Source organism: Narcine bancroftii, chromosome 1, assembly GCF_036971445.1.
Source record: "Narcine bancroftii isolate sNarBan1 chromosome 1, sNarBan1.hap1, whole genome shotgun sequence".
NCBI lineage: Eukaryota > Metazoa > Chordata > Chondrichthyes > Torpediniformes > Narcinidae > Narcine > Narcine bancroftii.
The window spans coordinates 293,367,355-293,388,468 of NC_091469.1; the positions used below are offsets into that span (position 1 = coordinate 293,367,355).

Consider the following 21,114-nt stretch of genomic DNA (forward strand, 5'->3'; position numbering starts at 1 on the left):
GCCCCAGTTAAAGGCTTTATCTGTAAACTTGGAGGGGGGGGGGGCTTATTAATTATCTACAATGTTATTGTTTGTATTTCAGACGGCTCCGCGGAGGGGGGAGGACAGTTAAAAGTTTTCAAAGAAAGTGACTGAAAATAAAGTAAACTGCTTTAAGGTTTATATATTCATACAAGTGAAGTTTATACAGTGCAAGTACAGCCTGGTATTTTTTTATTTCAAACTGTTTATTCTCAATGCAGGTAAATTAGTTTGGCACTGTGAAAGTCTCAAGCAACTGGAAAATACATTTTATCCAGCATCTACCAATCCTCATAGGTGCCAGCTACCAGGGTTATAGTCTACTTACATTGGAGGCAATTTAGAAATGGTTGATTTCTGGGTCAAAGGATTTCTTTCATGAAGAAAGGATCAGTTTCATGAAGGATCAAGTAGGTTGGTCTAATGTTTACTAGGATCTTACAAGAATGAGGGGAGATTTACAACCAAAGATTGTACGATGTGTGAGTGGGTTGACTTCTCCTCAGGGAGCACAGTTTCAGAACATGAGACCAAAGGAGAAATTCATTACTCTTTATAGGGTCATAAGCCATTGGAATTAACCATCCAAGAAAATGAAGGCAGAATCATTAAATGCATTCTCAGATGCAGCAGACAGATTTTTGATCTATTGGGAAAGCACAAGTAGATAAAGGAGAAAAGTGAACCCTGGTGAAGAATAATGTCACATTTTAATGAATGGTGAAGCAGATTCAGGGGACAATATTGATCAGTCTTATGGAAACATGTCAAAGAGTTCAGAGTGAGAAAAAGACATTTATCCAAATGTGCCATCAACAAGATATTAGCAGTTTGGAAAAAATCTCCTTAGGAAGTATTATAAATATTTTATCAAAGCAAAATATGCTTATTCATGAAAGATTTGATTCTAAAAAAATGAATACTGGAAGATACAAAGATGCATTTTATATTATGTGTATTTATGACATTGAGGCATGTTTGCAACAATTACTCAACTAGTGATCAGTACAAGCTCAAATCACATCAAAATAATTTTACAGCACAGAAAGATTTGTCCATGCTAAACAAGTCAGGGAATTCAATCATTCAGGAATGAAGGAGAGCAGATGCAACCATCAGGATCCACACCACCCAAGACATGCTCTGCTCTTGCTGCTACCACCAGGAAAGAGGTCAAGGTGCCATAAGACTCATACCACTAGGTTCAGGAACAGTTGCTACCCCTCCACCATCAGACTTCTCAACAGAAAATTCAGACTCATTTAAGGAATCTAACTTTGCACATTTATTATTGAATATTTATTTTCTGCATTGCAGTAATTTTATTTGCATTTAGTTTACATTTTTGTACATACATCGTTTTTTTGTAATTCTTTATTTATTGCACTATGAACCATATCAACCAAAATATTTAGATGCATCTTTTTAAATATTCACAGTGACATTTTCTCTTTTTTTCCCCGCATCATTCCCTTCCCCTTCCCACCCCCTCCAAAAACAGTAAATTTTGAACATTTAAAATACAATAAAACAATATCTTTATACAAAAGGAATACAAACAAAAAAAGACGTATCATCTACTTATACACATTAAATCTAATCATGTTTATCTTATCATTTTAGGTGGTGGTGGTCCGAGGCCTGCTCTTTCTGTTATGTTCCATATATGGTTCCCACGTTTTTTCAAACATTGTAACTTTGTCTTTTAAATTATATGTGATATTTTTTTCCAGTGGGATACAAATAAACTTGGTTATATATTCCGTTAATGTTTATAGTCATATAGTCCAACGTGGCCATCTTATATCTTTATTTTCACTTCATTTCCATCTCTTCACCACCTCCATCCCCTTTTTTCCATTACTGATCTTTTAAGTTTTTTTTTAATCTCAATATATGACAACGCACTTAAGACATGAAATACCCCGACAATCCCCACAAGCAATAACCCTTTAACCCCAAATGCACCTCCCCTCCTTGGATTGCCCCTTGTCGGCAACCACAACTCCCCTTTCCATTCGGTTTGCGAAATTACTCGCAAGCATCAACCGATTTCGCAGTGACCCTTATTCTCCCACCCCCAGTACCCCCAGAGAACACTATTTACTTATAACAAAGCTCTCTTTTTCCCTTCTTCCCCTCTCTTATCCATCTTTAAATCTTTATATATACATTATCTTTATATTTTTACATATTTTTGTATATTTTCTTGCCAGTCTTCCACCTTGTCACTCTTCCTCCTCTCTTCTCCTGTCCTGCAAATGTTCAGCAAATTCTTGGGCTTTCTTTGGGTCAGAGAATAGTCTATTCCATTCCCCAGGAATGAATACTTTGAGTACCGCTGGATTTCTTAATATAAAGTTATACCCTTTCTTCCATAAGATTGTTTTCACCGTGTTGAATTCCTTCCTCTTCTTTAAAAGTTCGAAGCTTATGTCCAGGTAAAAAAATATTTTTTGTCCCTTATATTCTAATGGCTTATTGTCTTCTCTAACCTTCTTTCTTGCCTGCTCCAGTATGTTTTCTCTTGTCGTATATCTTAGAAATTTTACCGATATGGATCTCGGTTTTTGATGTGGTGGCAGTTTCAGTACTAGTGCTCTATGCACCCTTTCGATTTCTATTTCTTCATGTAAATCTGTCGTTCCTAGCACCTTCGGGATCCATCCTTTTATAAATTCCTTTATATCTGACCCTTCTTTCAGGCCCACTATTTTTATGTTGTTTCGCCTACTGTAGTTTTCCAATACGTCAATTTTTTGTGACAATAAATCTTGTGTCTCTTTAAAAAAAAATCTGCTCTCTTCCAACTCCCTCTTAAATCATTTATCTCCATTTCTACAACAGCTTCTCATTCCTCCACATTTTCTCTTTTCCCTATTTCAGTCATGACCAACTCTAAGCTTTGCATTCTGTCTTCAGCTCTTTTCATTTTTCTTTTGATTGAACTAAATTCTAATGATGGCCATTCTTTTAATGACCTCATTTGTTCTTCAAAAAAGGCTTTAACTAAATTTTGTCCTTCTATTTTACCACCTTCTTTCCTTTGAAATTCTTGTTTTTCTTCCTCCTCTTCTTCTGTGTCTGTATCTATGTCTGTGTCATCTTCTTCTCTGTATCTGTGCATCTTCATCCTTCTCTGATGAGCTGCTTCTGTATCCTTGCTGGGCCTGACCCGTTGCCACTCACCCTCTTCCAGCCCTTCATTCTCTTTCTCACCACTCTTCTTCTTTCTTGCTCACTTCCCCCAGCTGAATGGCCCATACTGGGCGTCTCTCAGCTGGCTGCTCCGCAGTGGAGTCCCCTTCCCTCCAGCATTAACCTTTTCTTTTACTTGCGCACATGCATCTCTCCGCTCGGTTGCGCACCTCTTCTTGGCTCTGAGAGCCATTTTTGAAGTCTACTGGTCAGGGGACTCACCAACATTGGAGATCGGCTGCTCCTCTCCACAGTGGCTCTCTGCACCGACGTGCAGGTAAGGCCTTCTTTCTTTTCCAGAGATTTTTCTTCTTCCCTTTTCTCTGTTATTCTTACTTTGTCTCTTTTGGGTGCCATCTTCTGTCTCTTCTCTGTAACTTTGTCTTTCTCTTCCTGCATTTTATGTTTATTGAGCTCTGTTTTTTCAAACTTTTTTTTCTTTTCTCTGGAGACGACTGGTTCCACTCGACCAGCCACCACTCCATCACGTGACTCTCTCCTACATACATCTTTTCTTGAGTACAGTTTGTGATATAGAGAATTTAGGTTAAAAAGACTTAAGTTAAAATGTGATGATTAATCATAAACAGGGAAGCCAGAACGGACAGAGAGTTTACTAGCAGTCAAGGACAGAAGGAGCTGCTGAATATGTTTTTTTAAACCTATCTTTTCATGGTCATAGTGAGAGACATGCAGGAGACAAAGGATTGATAAGAAGTGTGAGAAACAGAATTCAGTGAATGTAGAGTTCACAGCGTACGTAACGAACGTGATAATTAATAATGCAGTTATACTTAGAATGTTTTTGTAATACTAACCAATTAAAACAGTATTAATAAGAAGGGGAAGGGCAAATAATAAAGGTATAAAAATCAATGCACTGTATGTATCGGGGCTTAACTGGTGAGAAACCAGTTGAGTCCAACTCTGCAGACTTGTAAATAAAGCTTGTCGTGTCATCAGTTTTAAAGAGACTCATGTGTGAGAAGTTTTATTTCTGACACAGTTTTTTTATGCTGGACTAAGGAGTAGAAATTCTGCCTGCCTGCTGGAAGAAACTCAGAGCTGTATGCGATGTCATGCACGTACTCTGACAACAAATATAAACTTTGGATAAAGAGTTGGTATCAGTACAATAAACATTAAAAAAAATCCTGTTGCTCACTTTTCAGCTCTATTTACGGTGGTCTATTTGTGCCTGTCGTTAACGGAATGTGAATGATTTTCAACCAGGCAGAAACTTCCTTTTGCCTTCAATAACTTCTGTTGACTCAACCCACTTTCTCCAGATCAAATGAGTAGCAATGAGTACCTGCATAGGTCCCAGCAATGCCTGAATTTTTTCTTTTGTTGGCATTGTGGAGTAATCCATGCTGCAAGCCTTCACAGACAAGGTTCCTCAACTCTTCCTTTGCTGCACTGATGGCAACATTTGTGCTGCCTCCTGTACCCATGATAAGCTTGTCAACTTTATTCACTTTGCTGCCAACTTTCATCCTGACCTCAAATTCACTTGGTCCATCTCTGGCAACTGTCTCCCCCTTTCTTGATCTCTGTAGAAAGTTTGTCTCCTGAAAAAGAGACAAACACTTTTTTAAAAAACAAACCTACCAACTCCCACAACTTTGCACCCAGTCCCCTGTAAGGATCCTATTCCATTCCCTCGATGTATTTTTATTATCTTTGCTCTACAAAGTACGCTGTTTGGCCTGCTAAGCTTCACCAACATTTTGTTCTTACTTTCTTTGTAACTGCTGGGTCTAAAGCTAAGAACTGCAACAGAACCATGGAAGCACCTCCCCCACAATCCTTGAAGAATACACTGTTTGTATCCCAAGAAGTAAAACAATTCTAGCTGCAAAGCTTGGCTCAACTTCCACAAATCAAACTATTACACCCATTGTTGCAAGTCCTTTATTAGTTTGGCCACTCGGTGGCGCTTCATGACAGCACAGCACAACTTTGGTCACATCAAGAGATGTCGCAAGCCTGATGACCACCAATGGAGTTCATAAGTCCAAGATACACAAAATGATTACAAGCAAAACGTCAGATAAACCAACTAGAAAACACCTAGCATATTCAGTTGGTCATATTTCATAGCAGCTTTCAAACGATTTAATTGCTAGGATAACATTATTTAAAACTGTTACAGAATAAAGGCAAAGCTTCCATTACTGTCATATAATACTACATTTAGAACAGGCATGAAATTCTTTAATTTTGTCTACATAAGACAGTCTCCACTTTTTCAAGCACCTCTCACAGAAATGAGGTCCCAACAAGCAACAATTTACAAGACCAGTGCTCTAACCATTGAGATATCAGAGCCCCTTATGTTATTATTAATATCAATAATAATATATCTCTTGGTGCCTGCCACATTGACCACCGCCAGTGGGCTGATATTGCCTCAAACCGTGCATCTTGGCGCTTCACAGTTTGGCAGGCAGCAACCTCCTTTGAAGAAGACCGCAGAGCCCACCTCACTGACAAAAGGCAAAGGAGGAAAAACCCAACACCCAACCCCAACCAACCAATTTTCCCCTGCAACCGCTGCAATCGTGTCTGCCTGTCCCGCATCGGACTTGTCAGCCACAAACGAGCCTGCAGCTGACGTGGACTTTTTACCCCCTCCATAAATCTTCGTCCGCGAAGCCAAGCCAAAGAAAAAGAATAATATTATTAATATTTAGTTTATAAATGTACTATTCTTAATAAAGGGACTTGGTGGGTTGAATACGGGGACACACACAAAGACACTTTGTGTCTGCTATGGCCAGCTGTAAGTAGAGCAATAAAAACAGGAATAATTGCCCATTGAAATATTGAAGAGAATGAATAATTGCTCAAAGAGACAGATGGACTGCTACTTAAGAGCATTAAGCAGTTTTTGATTATTGTTATCCATTGAAACCCAAGACAATGATGTTTACTTGGAAAGACACCCAGTCAAACAAGCAGCCATTTTGCTTGATGGCTGAACCGACAAATCAGAGGCATTTATTTGCTCAAACTTTTGGAAGAGAGGAACTTCAAACAAAATCAGTGATGATGTCATGTCATGTGATTGGGACACTTCAAGAAGGCATCCTTAATATTGAACCATGCTTCATCTGAAGTCAGAGAGATGCAAATCTCCAATTAGAGAGGAGCTGTTGTGCATTTTCCCTTTGATAGTGAAGAAACAGAATCAGAGGCTTGGAAGGAAAGGGCACTTCAACCGTCTCTTTGTCGAGAGGGCAGTTCGACATGTCCATTTGTAATGATCATTTCATTTTAACCTTGTCTGGGTTGGAGAAATCATCATGTGAAACCAAAGCTCTGAAACCTCCATGCAAGAGAGGAGAATTTGTGAAAAGTCATTAGTATGATGAAATATTTCTCTGAAAGCAAATCTAAAGAATTTGTGAGTTTGAGAACTTTTGAACACTAGTATAAAGACCAAGTTTCAACACAAAATATGTTTAAGATTGAACTTTAAATCTGAATCATCATTTCAGAGATGTGCCTAAACTAATGGTTTGGAATCTGCCACCTACACAGTCCACTGTTTAGAGTTAAGTAAGATTTTATATTATTAATAAAAATTATTGTTTTGAAGATTCCATTGGCTTGGTGAATTTCTATTGCTGCTGGTCTATGTCGGAACGGGCTGATTGTGTGATCCCTGTTTGCATAAGAGGTTGAAGAATGATGCACAAGTTGATTGGTTTTGATGACTACCCCATTCACAAAAGAAAGAAAATTGCTTTAAAAAGTAGTATCACAGTGCATTCATGGGAGCTGCTCTGTTCAAGATCACATGAAGCTGAAGAAGGTGTCAATTGTAGCTCAGAGCATCAAATAAGCTTCCTTCCCCTCCACAGGCTCCATCAGACATCTCCCTAGGTAAGGCAACCAACATACTGAAGATTCCATCTCATCCCAGACACATTCTCTCTCCCATGAGGGGGAAGACTAGAGGGTGAAATCACTCACCAACAGGTCTAAAGACAGTTTCTTCCCTGCAGCCATCAGTCTCCAGAATAAAACCCACAACAGAATTTACATGTTGCCCTTGCTTCGTACCAATCGATTCTCTCCCCTCCCTCCCCAAACCCCCATTGTAACTCTAAACTCTTATTATGCTCTCGTCCTTATACTTTGTATGGCTATGTGCAAGAGTGCTGACCTGCAAAACCTGCCATTCCCAATGGAGGCAATATGGCCTCCACATCAGGGGCCACAGCACATTCAAGGACAACCACAGACTGAAATTAGAACTTTTTTTTAAAGGTAGTGGGTAGAAGAGAAACATGGATGAAACCAACTGAACTTGACTGCTTCACAAAGAAGGGGGCCCATAACCTTTGAGCAGGGTTTCAAGGGGGCCATAGCCAAAAAAAGGTTGAAATGTCTGCATTAGACTGCTACGTCACTGTACCAAGTACAAAGTGACATTCAAGAGAGAAATATTCATTTAGGAATTGCTGTTACCAGGGTGCTGAAAACCAACAGAGAAATCAATAACTACTTTTTTCATACAATTCCATTCCGTTCCATTGACAGCACAAGAGGGGGTGGGGGTCAGCCCCACCACAGAAGGGTTAAATGCCAATCTCCCAGAACTGCCAATAGAAACAAACCAAAAATCAAAAAAATTTTTAAAATGTACTCACGGGCTTGCATATGTTGCAAAAACATCCAGGAAAACCTGCCAGTTGTTTACCACCATGAGATCCCATAGGGTAACCAAAGCAGCCTATCACAAATAGAAACAATTACAGCTATTCTTTACATCATCTCTGCAATAAACATGCAGTTATATCAGAAGTCGGGTTTCATTGCAGAAGCGACTTTAGTTTCTGACAGAATTTGGCAACTTACAGCAAAGTCATTGAAATTGTTGGGCCAATAATCCAGCTGTTGATAAGTACCACAACGAAATGTTGCGTTCTCTGATGAAGTATCTGCATTCAGACTAAGAGCAAGAACACAAAATAGCACCAACTTCAATTGTTTTTTTTTAAACTTTATTTATTCGTTCAAAAAACAAATAGTATATGACATACAACAATTAACCATAAACATGAACGTTATTTTTTAATATATAGGAAAAAAAAACCCTCCCCCTTCAGCCAACTCTCCTAAGGAGAGCCATAAAGAAAGAAAAGAAAAAAAAAATTGAAAAAAAATTAAATATACATATTAAGATCTAATCAATGTAAATTGAAATGTAAATATTCTGAATATAACAACCACTTATTAATTAAAAAAATTATAATTAGCACGCGAAACATACATAATTTTTTTCCATTATTAAACAATATCTCATCTCATTATGCCATCTATTAATATCAATCCTATTTGTATCTTTCCATGTACTAGCAATATTTTTTCGCTACGGATAAAGCTAAATATACAAAAGCAAGCTGAAACTTATCTAATCCCAAACCTTCAGAGGTTGCAAACTACCCAATCAAAATACTGTCGGATCTAAAAGTATTTTAATCTTATACAGGTATTCTAAAAACAATTGAATTTTCTTCCAAAAAGATTGTATATGTATACATGACCAAACAGCATGAAAAAAAGTTCCAATTCTATTACCACATCTAAAACACAAATCTGATTCATGAAAACCATACTTTTTTTAATTTTTCAGGTGTCAAGTATAATTGATGTTAAAAAATTGTAATTAATCATTGCATAACGTGCATTTATCAATCTAGTTAAACTATCATAACAAATATCTAACCAATCATCCTCGGAAAAAATAAAACCAGTATCCGCTTCCCATTTACTTTTAGATCTATCCCAACCCTTTTTATCCATACCATCCTGTAGTATTTGATACATAAATGAAATATCACCCTTCTCTGGTACCTTCATACGAAAAGTCTCAAATTTAGTCATTTCAGGTAAAATCATATCTCTACCAAACATACGTTTTACCAAAGATCAAATTTGATAATAGAGAAACTTCAAATTGTTGAACACATTAACCTGATGAAAAGAGCCTTTTATAATTCAAAAGGTCAAAGAACTCCAAGTTTATTCAAATTACAAAGGAGAAAAAACAAATAATGTTTCCTTAACCTTATTTATTTCTGGATTGCTGCAAGTTTTATTCACCTTGGCTGCAAGCTTTGAATGTGCCTTTCCAAATAAAAATTCACTCTTTACAAGGATAGCTGTACAAATGAGGAATATTCTACAGAAGTGAAAGTAAAGTCACCTTGACTGGCCTCTGCCTCATGACTCAAAGAGAATGCTCCCATCCTAATCTTTAGTCATTGACTTCAGTTGGATGAACTTGTGCATGGTCATTACAAGAACAAAACAGCAAAATTTGCCTACTATTCAATATGATCATGGCTGATCTAGAACAGCCTCAACTCTTCCTCTGTGCCAATTCCACTTAGCTCTCAATTCTGAGCTTACAAATATGCATCCAGTTCCACCACAAATACATCAGGTCCCACTATTCTCTGAAGTGGGGAATTCCAAGGATTCAGTACCCTCAGAGAAGTTTCTTCACAGCTCAGTTTTAAATGACTGGCTCCTTATTTTGAAGTTTTGCGCCACTGTTCATGAGTCTCTTGCAGCAGGAAACATCTCAACAAGTCCCACTTAGGATAATGCATTTGATTAAGGTCACCCCTCAAATGTCCAAACTTCAAGAAATACAAGCACAAACCAATCTCTAGCCTCTGTCTGGTTGATCTCTACGCTGCCTCCAATGTTGCATGTGAGGTTTCTTTTTAAAAAAGGCAAGGAACACAAAACTGCACAGCATTCCAGTTGCGGCCTCACTAATACCTTGAAAAACCATAACAAAAATCTCCCTATTCTTAAACTCCAATGCAATGAATACCATTCATCTTATCAGTTGCTAGATGTGCCAAACTTTGATGCACAAGATCCCTCTGAAGTTCACTCACTTGCAGATCACTATCCACCTGCTGATTCCTCTTTACCGAAGCCCACAACGTTGCACCTCATCACATGTCCAGGTTTTCTCCTGTTCAATATCACAACTGCATCCAGACAAAAACCACATCATTTGTGCTAAAATTCACTTACAGCATATTTGTCCCAGAGGAAATAAACAGTCAGACCCAACCAATCCCTTTCCAACAAAAAAAAAATGCAGGTTGGGGGGTAAAAAAAGCTATTGTGTACTTAAACCAGAAGCTCAAAACAACGAGAAAATAAGATTTGCATTCAGACTCAAACTTGCCTTGAATTTGTAGAGTTACTGGGAGCTGGTATTTTATCTTTAAAAAGAACTACACCAACAATTGCAAACACATAATATGCTACCTGTAACAGAAAGACAATGAGTATTAGTTGTTTAATTTCTACATTACATAAAAAAGAAATGCAATATTGCTTCAGAAAGCAACTGCAACATTTGACAACACATTTTATCTTCAGTGGTAGCTTCCTATTACATGGCACAAATGGATAGACAGAAATGCACAGCAACATTTCTAAAAGTTTTTTTTGTGGGGAGGAGTGTAGTGTGAATACTACTCCAACACAACTCAAAAACTTGAAATGTGAAGGGAACTGGACATTTTATGCTCCAGTTTACAGGGTCGCAGAGGAAAGCCTGCAATTCATTGATTCGGAAGATCTCACTAACAGAATGAACCACAAAGTGGGGGAAAGAAATAACCTCAAAAAAAAAAAAGCAGATGCTTAAATTAACAACCAAAATATTATTAAAGAAAAAATAGAACTAAGGAAATTCAGAGAAAGAGAAATGATCACTGGATCCGAATGGGAGTGAATTCAATAAAAGAGGGGACAGTGAAAGATTTTATTCACAAGTGGAATGTTAATAACAAAAAAGACATATAGCCCTTCAATACATATGATTAGAATATAGCAAGAAATAAATAAGTGTATTGGGGGGGAAAAAGGCACATCATTAAGAAAACTTATGTAAAAATGAGTTGCTGCCTAGGAATCTGGGTAACAAAATATTGAATTCATGGTATGACAAATGAATAAAATATACTGATGACTCTTATGTGGAGGAATCTCTGATGTCTTCTGAACAATTAAGAAATAAATATGGAGTAGCTAATGGGACACTCTTATTTTCTGCAGCCAAGATTGTCCTAAGAGAAAGATGGGGTCAAACTTGGCCTCACCTGAAATTAGTGAAATGGAATGAATGATTTGGCTGGGGATACACCTAAATTTATAACCAAGATGTACTATGCTCTTCCAGAGAAGTGCAAAACCAGGTGTAGAGATCTAGAAAGAAATGGGAGTCAGATCTAGGTGTTGCAATAATGAAAAGATGTTAATCTGATGGTTGTTTGGATAGCATGACATCAATTATAAATGCAAGATATTGATTAGTGCAATATAATTTTCTACACCAATTATATCTCACACTACACAAGTTGCATAAATCAAAATCAGAACTATCGGAGCTGTGTTTTAGGTGTGGGATAGAACTAGGAATGTTTTTACATGCTACGTGGTCGAGTGTGAAGGTGAGAAATTTCTGGCAGGATATTACTGAAATATTAACAAGGATAACAGGTGGCCTTCATGGGCGACTCGGAGCTTTCTCTTTAAAAAAGTTTACTGAAATAACTATATTTCAAATTTCATTTGTTAAAATAGCTTTAGCAGTAACTCAGAAATGTATTGCAACTACTTGGAAACCTGATTCCCCTCTACATAGAGCGCAATGGACTACGGAGATGAATAGTTACAAACATATGGAAAAAATTACATACAACTTAAAGAACAAATATGACATTTATCAAGATACAGCAGCCATATTTGGATCATCTAGGAGCCCATTTATAATTACAACTACTGTGATTAAAAGGACAATAATAGATGCTGCTGTAGTATAAATGCAAGTATTTCTGGTCAACATAAATGTGACCCCTGACAGTGTGTGGATTTATATTGTGAAGGGCGTTTGTTTTGTTTTTAAGAAAACGTTTTTTATATATACCTTGTACCTTGATATTGGAGTTTATTATGTATATTTATGGAAAAAAATACAAAAAATGGTCACAAAAAGGTGAAATTACAGAAAAGATTGCAAAATAAAACATTTTAAAAAATGATTTGTCTGGACCAAGAGGTGGACTATGAGAATTTTTTCAGCTCAAGGCTATTGTCAGCCATCATCATTAAAATTATTTATTCCACAGCATCCATCCAAACCATTAGGATTCAAAGAAAAATTGCTCTATTTGTTACTGATTTAAAAGGCATTATTTTCTTAATCATTGACATTTCAATTAAAGCTTCACCACTTACCACGAGAATTCCAGCAAAAGCTCGCAAGTTCTTAATCAGATCTAGAAGACTCCCAGCAACTAAAGCCATCAACTAAAAAATGTAAACAATAAAATGCATCATAGTTTCAGCACCATCAATCAGGCAATTTCTATAAAAAGAAAAACACTTTTGACCTGATGAGAACATCTCCAATACTGCAGGAACAAATTTTATTTAGATCTTCTAGCTATCCATCCACAGGATGATGGCTCCTTTCAGTCAGTTTGTGGGGTTTGAATACTCCACTCCTCAAAAAGGAACAGCATGTATGAATGGATTTAGGGGAGGAGGGAATTGCACAGGTCCAGAATCACCCTCTTGACATCTCCTCCCAGTTCCAGCAGTATGGTGAGGTCCAAGACTGCTGGGGAAAACTCTGTGGCAGTGAATTGTCAGACCAAGCTTCAATACAAGGGATGCCCTTTCTGCACTTCACAGCACGTGTTTGCCAAACGACCGTTGACCCTACAAGAGGGTTTATCCGCCTTTTGACAGATCGATTTTCAACCTGCAGAGTGTCTAGCCACCCTCCGCACCAGGCAAGTCTGGTGGGGAAGCTGGTTTAGCCGCTGACCACCCAACAGTTACATAGTACCAGTAGCACTTAGACAAGTGACCTGAGACTGTTTAAATACACTCTTGGAAATTAAGATAGTCTTTAAAACAACATTGTATTCTTGAGAATGGAGTCTGCCTGTAAACAGGTTTTCTCATCAAGCGCGCATTGATTTGTGAAGTAAGACCGCGCTGTTTGTAGAAAGTGTTATTTTTGCATGCAGCTTGCATGTTGACATGCCTTTGGATGAGGCATTAATTTTGCAAGCAAAGATACATGTGCACTTGATGAGAAAACCTGTTTACAGGCAGACTCCATTCTCAAGAATACAATTAAAATAAAAGACTTGGCGGAACTTGGCAGGTCAAGCAGCATCTGCAAGGGTGGAAGGAATTGCCAACAGCTCCTCACAGTAGAGTATTTCAGAAGCTTGAGTAACGTGGCAAAAATAATTAAATTAAAATCAAACTTTCCCAATAAATCCAGCTGCTTTAAAGGCTTCTATTAATTTGCACAGCTGATCAAGGAACACTGACCACCTTACATTGTACAGCTGCATCATACAGACAGGCCCTTCTGCCCAACTCATTCAGACCAACCAAGTTGGAATTCCAGGCTTGTCCCATTTGCTCCCTTCCTATCCCTGTATCTGTCCAAATGCCCTTTTGGCATCATAATTGCACCAATGCCCATAGCTTCCTTTGGCTTCTCATTCCAGATAGAGACCACCCTCCCAGAAAAAAACATTGGTCTGAAGGTCCCTCTTAAATCTATACTCTTCAGTTAAAGGATCATCTCCCTTGGGAAGGGCTGGAGTGAAATAAAGTCTGAGCATTCACTTGATTTGTGCCCTTCATGATTTTATATACCTCCACATGGTCATGCCTCGGCCTCCTGCACTCAAGGGAATAAAGACCCAACCTTTTTATAAATCAAGTCCTCCATCCCAGCAGCATTCTGATGAATCTCTGTACAAATTATGCAAGATCGATTTCCAAAAAGCTAATTATGTCATGTTATGAAATACACCTTGTATGTAAATTATTGCATAATGCATCAGCCTAATAGCCCAAATATGCCTGAGATTGTCTGATCTCAGAAGCTTAGCAGGCTCAGGCCTGATCAGTACTTGGAGGAGAGACTGCCTAGATACTGTCAGTTTCTGTGAGGGGCACTAGACAAGTAGTAACTCTCTGTCTGCCTTATGGGAGACAAAAGTTAAAGAATTTCATACATTTTACATTCTAAATGTAGTATTACATGACAATAATGGAACCTTTACTTTTTAAATTCATATTGCAACAAACCTTTTCAATACATTCATGAATTCAATAAAAGGAACACAGAAGTTTTAAAAAGGTACTCTTCAATAGAAGATGCTAACGTACCAAAACTTTAAATAATCACACAAAAGTTACTTCCCTTTAAAAAGTTACAACTGCATTGGGTTCATTTTAATACAAAACTCACCTTGATTTTGGGGATTATCCGAAGGAATCGGAAAACAATGAGCATATTCGCCAGCTGAACAGTTTCCCAGAGAGTAAGCAATCCATGTATACCCGGATTCCTGGAGGAATCAAAAAGCAGGTGCCACATTTGATCAATTATTTCTGACAAACTGTAGAAAGCAGTGGCAAAAAGAACACATGCTGGGCTTCTCCACCAGTGATGTCAACAATCCAGCCCATTGGAACAGCTTTCATTTGTTATTTTGAAACACCAAGATCTGCTGTTTTTATTTAATATAACACACTAACCAGTCTTAAAATTAGTGTTAATACAGAGAGAAAGAGCAGAACACATTCAAGCTCAACCACCCAATCCCTGGTCAGCAACCTCAACCAGAATTACGAAGTGTGCTATATCGCAATGCTGAATGAAGATTTTAAAAATCAAATGTATTCTGCACACAAGTGACATGATTAAATTATACTTCATATTCCAATGGACCACTATCTTCAGAATTCTTAATTTAAACAATATTTCTTCAGACTACAAATCTAATCAGAATGCATGTCTGAGGTTCAGCAGTCCTGGATACAATTTAAATCTCCTGAAAGAAATCATCGTCTTTGAAATGATGGGAAACACAATGGCACAAATGCCATGAGGAAATCAATAACTTTTGAGATCGGTTTCTTTCCCATCAGAAAAGTAAAAGACCACACATTTACACTCCTCTGGAGAACAGCACTTCTAAAAGCTAAGGTCTCACTGGTCTAAAAATATGCTCTTACAAGAATACTGGATGTTGCAGGATCGAAGAGAGTGGCAAATTCTGTACATTTTCTGGAGCATGGTTTGGAAAAGGTTTTCAATTGATCATAAATTCAAATAAAAGGAAAAGCATACCATCCTGGATGAGGAAAGCCATATTGTGCAAGAGATGACAGCTGTAGAACCTAGAAGGTTGAAAAGAATTACTCAGAGTCACTCTTTTCAGAATTTTAGAAATGATGCTTCAAAGCCAATTAGAAGCACAATTTCCCTTTTCCATAGACAACAAATGAGCAATTTATTCACAATAAATTTACCCAAAAAGTTCCAAGGCTCTTCACACTCTTAGTATCATATTCATTATTTCCATCACTGTACATTGTTACATTCACTTTATACTTTAAATTTAGTTTTTGTTTTAATTTAAATTTAGACAAATGGCACCATAACAGCCCATGAGCCCCTGCTGCCCAAATACCCCCACTTAACCTACAACCCCTGTACACTGAAGGGCAAGGGGAAACCAGAGCACCCAGAGAAAACACACACACAAGCACTGGGAGAATGCACAAACTCCTGGCAGACAGCCCCAGATTTGGACGCGGGTCACTGGTGCTGTAATAGCATTGCGCTGACTTCCATTCTTTTGCCACCACCATGGCACCGTGTCAATGCTCCCCCTCTGTTGCTCTCCTCAGTGGCAGTCCCTCAAAGCCCAGTAATGGAAGGTCTCTAGACTGTGGTCCATCCCCCATAGTGCCCTCGTATTGGCTGCACCAAGCCTCAGTGCATCCCTCAGAATGTGGAAGTAGGCAGCATTCCATTATAGAAATCCCCAAATGATGAAAGACCAATATTACCCCAGCATCAAGCAATGGAAGCTAAATACATTATTGGCACAAGTCCCAACATTAATCACAGCACCATATTCACGATCACACACCTTCAAGCCATTTAGTGAACCATTTCCTCGGTCAAAGTAAAGCCAGAGTTTCATGCACAAATCTCTTCCAGCAAATAATACAAGCTCATTTGCATCTTAATCTATCAGCAATAATGTCCAAGGTTACCCATTTTAATTCACGAGCATCAGGAAGACAGATATTTGGGCAATTTACGTTGAAGAAAAAATACTTACCAAAAGAATGAGAGTTAGCAATCCATCAAACAGATTGCTTTTGTATGAGCAATAACCTTTAATGCTGAGTGCAAAGATTTTCAGTGCCATTTCCAATAGATAGTACAGGACAAAGGTACAGTTCACAACCTAAAAAAATTAAAAAAACATTAGGCACACAAAGGAGTCTGCAGACGCTGGGAAACTGGAGCAACACAAAATATTGGAAGAACACAGCAGGTCAGGCAGAATCTATAGAAGGAAAGAGAGTCAACAATTCGGGTCAAAACCCCATCATCAGGACCTGAACATTAGAATCAAAATTTATTGTCGCGAACATGCCACAAAATTTGTTGTTTTGCAGTCGCATCACAGTGCAAACATTGATCAAACCAACTTACAAAAATAAATAAAAATTAGTTCACAAAATGTCAAAGTGAGGCAGTGTCTGTGGTTCATTGATCATTCAGGAATCTGATGGCAGTGGGGAAGAAGCTGTCCTTGTGCCGCTGAGGGCTTGTCTTTAGGCTCCTGTACCTTTTTCCAGATGAGAGTGAAGACAGCATGGCCTGGGTGGTGGGGATCCTTGAGGATAGAGGCTGCTTTCTGAAGACACCATCTTTTGTAAATATCCTCAATGGAGTGAAGACTGGTGCCCATGATGTTGCAGAATGAGTTAACAACCCTCTGGAGTATTTTTTCCTGTCCTGAGCGTTGGCCCTTCCATACCAGAGAGTGATGCAACCAGACAGAATGCTCTCCACAGTACACTTGGAAAGGTTTTTGAGTCTTTGGTTGGTACCTTACCAAATCTCAAACTCCCAACAAAGTCTAGCTGCTGGCAAATCTTCGTAATTGCATTGACATGGAGGTTCCAGGATAGATCCTCAGAGATGTTGACACCCAGAAATTTGAAGTTCTTTAACCTCTCCACTGCTGACCTCTCAATGAGGACTGGTTCTTGTTCACCTGCTGTCCTCCTGAAGACCACAATCATCTCTTTGGTTTTGCTAATGTTGAGTGCAAGGTTCTTGTTGTGACATCACTCAAGCTATTGATCTATCTCCCTCCTGGACACTTCATCATTATCGTCTGATTCTGTTAAAAACTGAACAAAGCAAAGCTAAAATTTCAAAACATGTTTCAAAAGACTTACCCCAGAAAAGAACCCGTCCCGCTCCGAAATAGGCTGGTCTGCATCAAGAACCAGTGCAACCTACGAAAATACAGCAACTCAATACCAGAATTCTCATTTGCAATTCAGCTTCCACTACAAGATTTCTACTCCATCTCTTGGATGCTCCAATGCAACATTCAGCTGAATAAGGATCTGTAGCCCAAGCTGCATTTATTTTTGCAGCAGTTAAAGAGGTTAATGAAGAGAATACACCAAATATGCTATATTGATTTACAATAGGTCATCAAGTCCCATGCAAAGGGCACATTAGTAAAATTGAAACCCACAGATTTGAAGGGCCAACAGCAACAAGGATGAGAAATTGGCTGAACAGACAATACAGAAAGGACATAACTGATAATAATCTAACCACATTAATTTGAATCCATGTGTTTCAACTTCTACTAAGCACACAAGACACCTTACGCTTAATTTTATGATGCAAAACATTTGTTGACACACACATCACCTTTTCCTTGAAGCAGATAGAAATATTACTTACAAATAAACAAGTCAAGTGCACAGTAACCATTAGGTTTCCAAAATAATCAGCGAAGCGATGACATAGCAGAGTTTGTACTTTTTGTAAGAACGCTGATCGGTAAACTGGCTTTAATGGGCGCTGAAAGGAAGTAATGTTATGAACAAATATTTAGTCAATCAATTTCAAATAGAAAAATTGTCAGACACTTGAACTAGTTCTGATAAGCCCAGATATGACCATAAGACCTCAGAGCAGAAATTGGCTCTTCTGCCCATTTAACCATGGGCTGATCCATTTTTCCTGCTCAGTCCCACTGCCTGGCCTTCTCCCCATAATCTTTGATGCCATAGTGAATCAAGAACCATCAATCTCTGCCTTAAATACACCTAATGGCTTGCCTCCACATCTACCCGTGGCAACAAATTCCACAGATTCAGCACACTCTGGCAAAAGATATTCCTCCGCATCTCTGCTCTAAGAAGACGCCCTTCAATCCTTAAGTTGTGCCCCCTTATCCTAACCATGCCTTTCAACATTCAATGAGAGCACCCACCCACCCCATTCTCCTAAATTCCAATGAGTTCAGGCCGAGAGCTATCAAATGCTCCTCATATAACCCTTACATTCCCAGAATTATCTTTGTGAACCTCCTCTGAATCTTCTCCAACGTCAGCACATCCTTTCTGAAATGAGAAACCCAAAACTGCTCACAATACTCCAAGCAAGTTCTCTTGCAATTTCTCAAATCATTCTAAAACATGTAATAATGAGACTAAAAGCTCAATTGATGTTGGTATTACCCAAGGCCACACCTCATGTCACAAACATCAATAACTTGCATTTACAATGACATCACTGTCAATCACATGGAAGGGAATTCTGTGGAGGGTGAGAAAAAACCCCAGATTTAAATATTTAAACAATGGAATACCACAAATTGCAAAGAACCAAAGTTAATCACTTCAACAGTGAGAGAAAGAGATGCAGAAGTTGACCAAATGCTTCAACTGGCAGATGAAGGAACCAAAGAGGGGGAAAAAAAGTGGTTGAGTTGAAGTTCAGAGGAACTTCTAAATTATGTGCAAGTACAAGCTTTCCATCTATTCATTCCAACAAGGATTATGGCCCTTCACAAAGAAAGCAGTGATTTGTATAACATAACTCAGTCCTTATCCAGCACTACTGTTGCTTATCCTCTCCCCCTCCCCACTACTCCACCCATACACAAAACCTATCCAGCTGACAAAAATCCTAATTCAGTGGAGGAGAACCAAGTCAGGAAGCCATCAAAGACAGAGGTAAATAAATATCTGTCCATTTCCTCCACCCCATCTCAGAAGTGTGACTGTAAGCATTATTTGCCCTTTTAAGGATTAAAAAGCATTCAAAAAGATTTTGGATCCATTGAAACAATTCCAATTGGTCAAAATGGGTGGTATGAGGACAAAGTTGAGACGATGTAAAAGAAAAATGGAGTCCATAGAAGAAACAATTATAATAGTATGAAGAAATTGGGTTAGCTTGAGGAATATAGCAGTAAAAGACCAAATGGCCATCTGCAATATCAAATTCATATTACTTTTACTCAAGCTAACTTGGCGCAGTTACTACCACCCAACTAAATTGAACAGCAATCACAACAAAATACTATAATGGATAAAAATTTGGGAGAATTTCGTAATATTAGGAAGGAATTTTGTAAAAGTTAGAATAGCTTACACATTTTAAAGCAGATCTTAATTGAAAGGCTGAAGAATTAATATTCAAATAACATTGCAGGATCTTTGGAGAATGTTATGCTCATAGAAAAGATGTAATGAAATGAAAAGACCATTGTGTTGTTGGAGAAAGGTTGACAACATGAACTTTACTGCAATGTGCTCACAGAAAGGTAATGCCTGCGTTTTGTTTATACTTCAGGCAACAGCTTGAACAAGAGACAAACTCCTATTGTTCGCTGGAGAAGGTGCTGGGAAGTGCGTGCGTCCGTCCGCCCGCTTTAATTTTGTTTAAAAACCACTCATCTTGGTGAATGTCTATTGCTGCTGGGTTTTGGGGTCCTTTGGGCTCGTAACAATACAGTCAGTGTAAACATTTAATTGAAGTAACAACACTTTAGCCCCTTTCACACTTGCAAGTGGTACCAGGAATTAACGGCCAATCAGCCTAAAAGGATCTAGTATGGAATGAAAATTATCTCAATGCTAGCGTGAGATGATGTCAACTCATGCTGGGATTAGACTGCCTCGACCCCTGCAGATGCAGGCATTGCAATCAGGCAAGTGTAGAATGGGAAATTTCATTCAAGGACAGAAGTGGCCCAAGTTTTCTGGGTGAGTGCAGGAACGTGAAGATTAAAATGAAGGTATAAACTTTGCCATGGGAAACTCACAGTGGGGGAGAGACAGGAAATAAATAGCAATAGTGGACAATTTTTAAACAGTGTGGGAAAGTTGGTAGCGCTATAGTGCACAATTTATAAAGACCGTGGGGAAAAAATGATAGCAGACTTGACTTCCTAGAATGCCGTGAGGCAGAGAAACCCCTCCATGGGTGCTCCATGCATACAACCCTTTCTCTGCTGTACATCATTTTGGAAGGCAGATCCACCATCTTTTTTTTCCTCCCAGCCCCACAGTATTTATAAATTGCACACAATAGCACTACCAACTTTCCCACGCTATTTAAAAATTGTCTGCTATTGCTATTTATTGCTAGCACTCTCTCACGTCCCTTATAAAGGTTTATACAAGTCAGCACAATGACAACAGGGGCAGAAGGGATCATTCTGTGCTGTACATAAAGCTTAATTATGTGATAATTCAGCATGATTAATTTTGTTCAAATCTAAGATCCTAACATATTAATAAGATTTATGGCAGGTCAACCATCACTCGATTTATCATGACGTCACCGGTAGAAGGTAGAACAGTCCTAACCCCGGGGATGGGTCCTTGCAGATGTGAATGCATGGTGTCATGGTTAAGTGTGAACAGCAAAAATGCCATTCCTATTCCAGGACACTGAACAGCCAA

At 38.4% G+C, this 21,114-nt stretch overlaps 1 protein-coding gene across 4 annotated transcripts in view; it reads right to left on the reverse strand.

Annotated features, from left to right (window-relative positions):
* Nucleotides 1–21,114, reverse strand: part of tpcn2 (two pore segment channel 2) — a 66,231-nt gene that overhangs the window by 6,623 nt on the left and 38,494 nt on the right. For 2 of the 4 annotated variants that reach the window (XM_069904597.1, XM_069904615.1), the window contains exons 14-22: nucleotides 18,098–18,217; nucleotides 17,575–17,634; nucleotides 16,440–16,568; nucleotides 15,437–15,486; nucleotides 14,552–14,651; nucleotides 12,505–12,576; nucleotides 10,445–10,527; nucleotides 8,089–8,182; nucleotides 7,881–7,963 (exon numbers count right to left, since the gene is read on the reverse strand). In XM_069904597.1, the coding sequence (XP_069760698.1) occupies nucleotides 7,881–7,963; nucleotides 8,089–8,182; nucleotides 10,445–10,527; nucleotides 12,505–12,576; nucleotides 14,552–14,651; nucleotides 15,437–15,486; nucleotides 16,440–16,568; nucleotides 17,575–17,634; nucleotides 18,098–18,217 (791 nt within the window). Of the gene's footprint in view, nucleotides 1–4,531; nucleotides 4,791–7,880; nucleotides 7,964–8,088; nucleotides 8,183–10,444; nucleotides 10,528–12,504; nucleotides 12,577–14,551; nucleotides 14,652–15,436; nucleotides 15,487–16,439; nucleotides 16,569–17,574; nucleotides 17,635–18,097; nucleotides 18,218–21,114 lie in introns of all 4 variants that reach the window. The other 2 variants (XR_011346953.1, XM_069904605.1) reach the window with 2 other exon arrangements.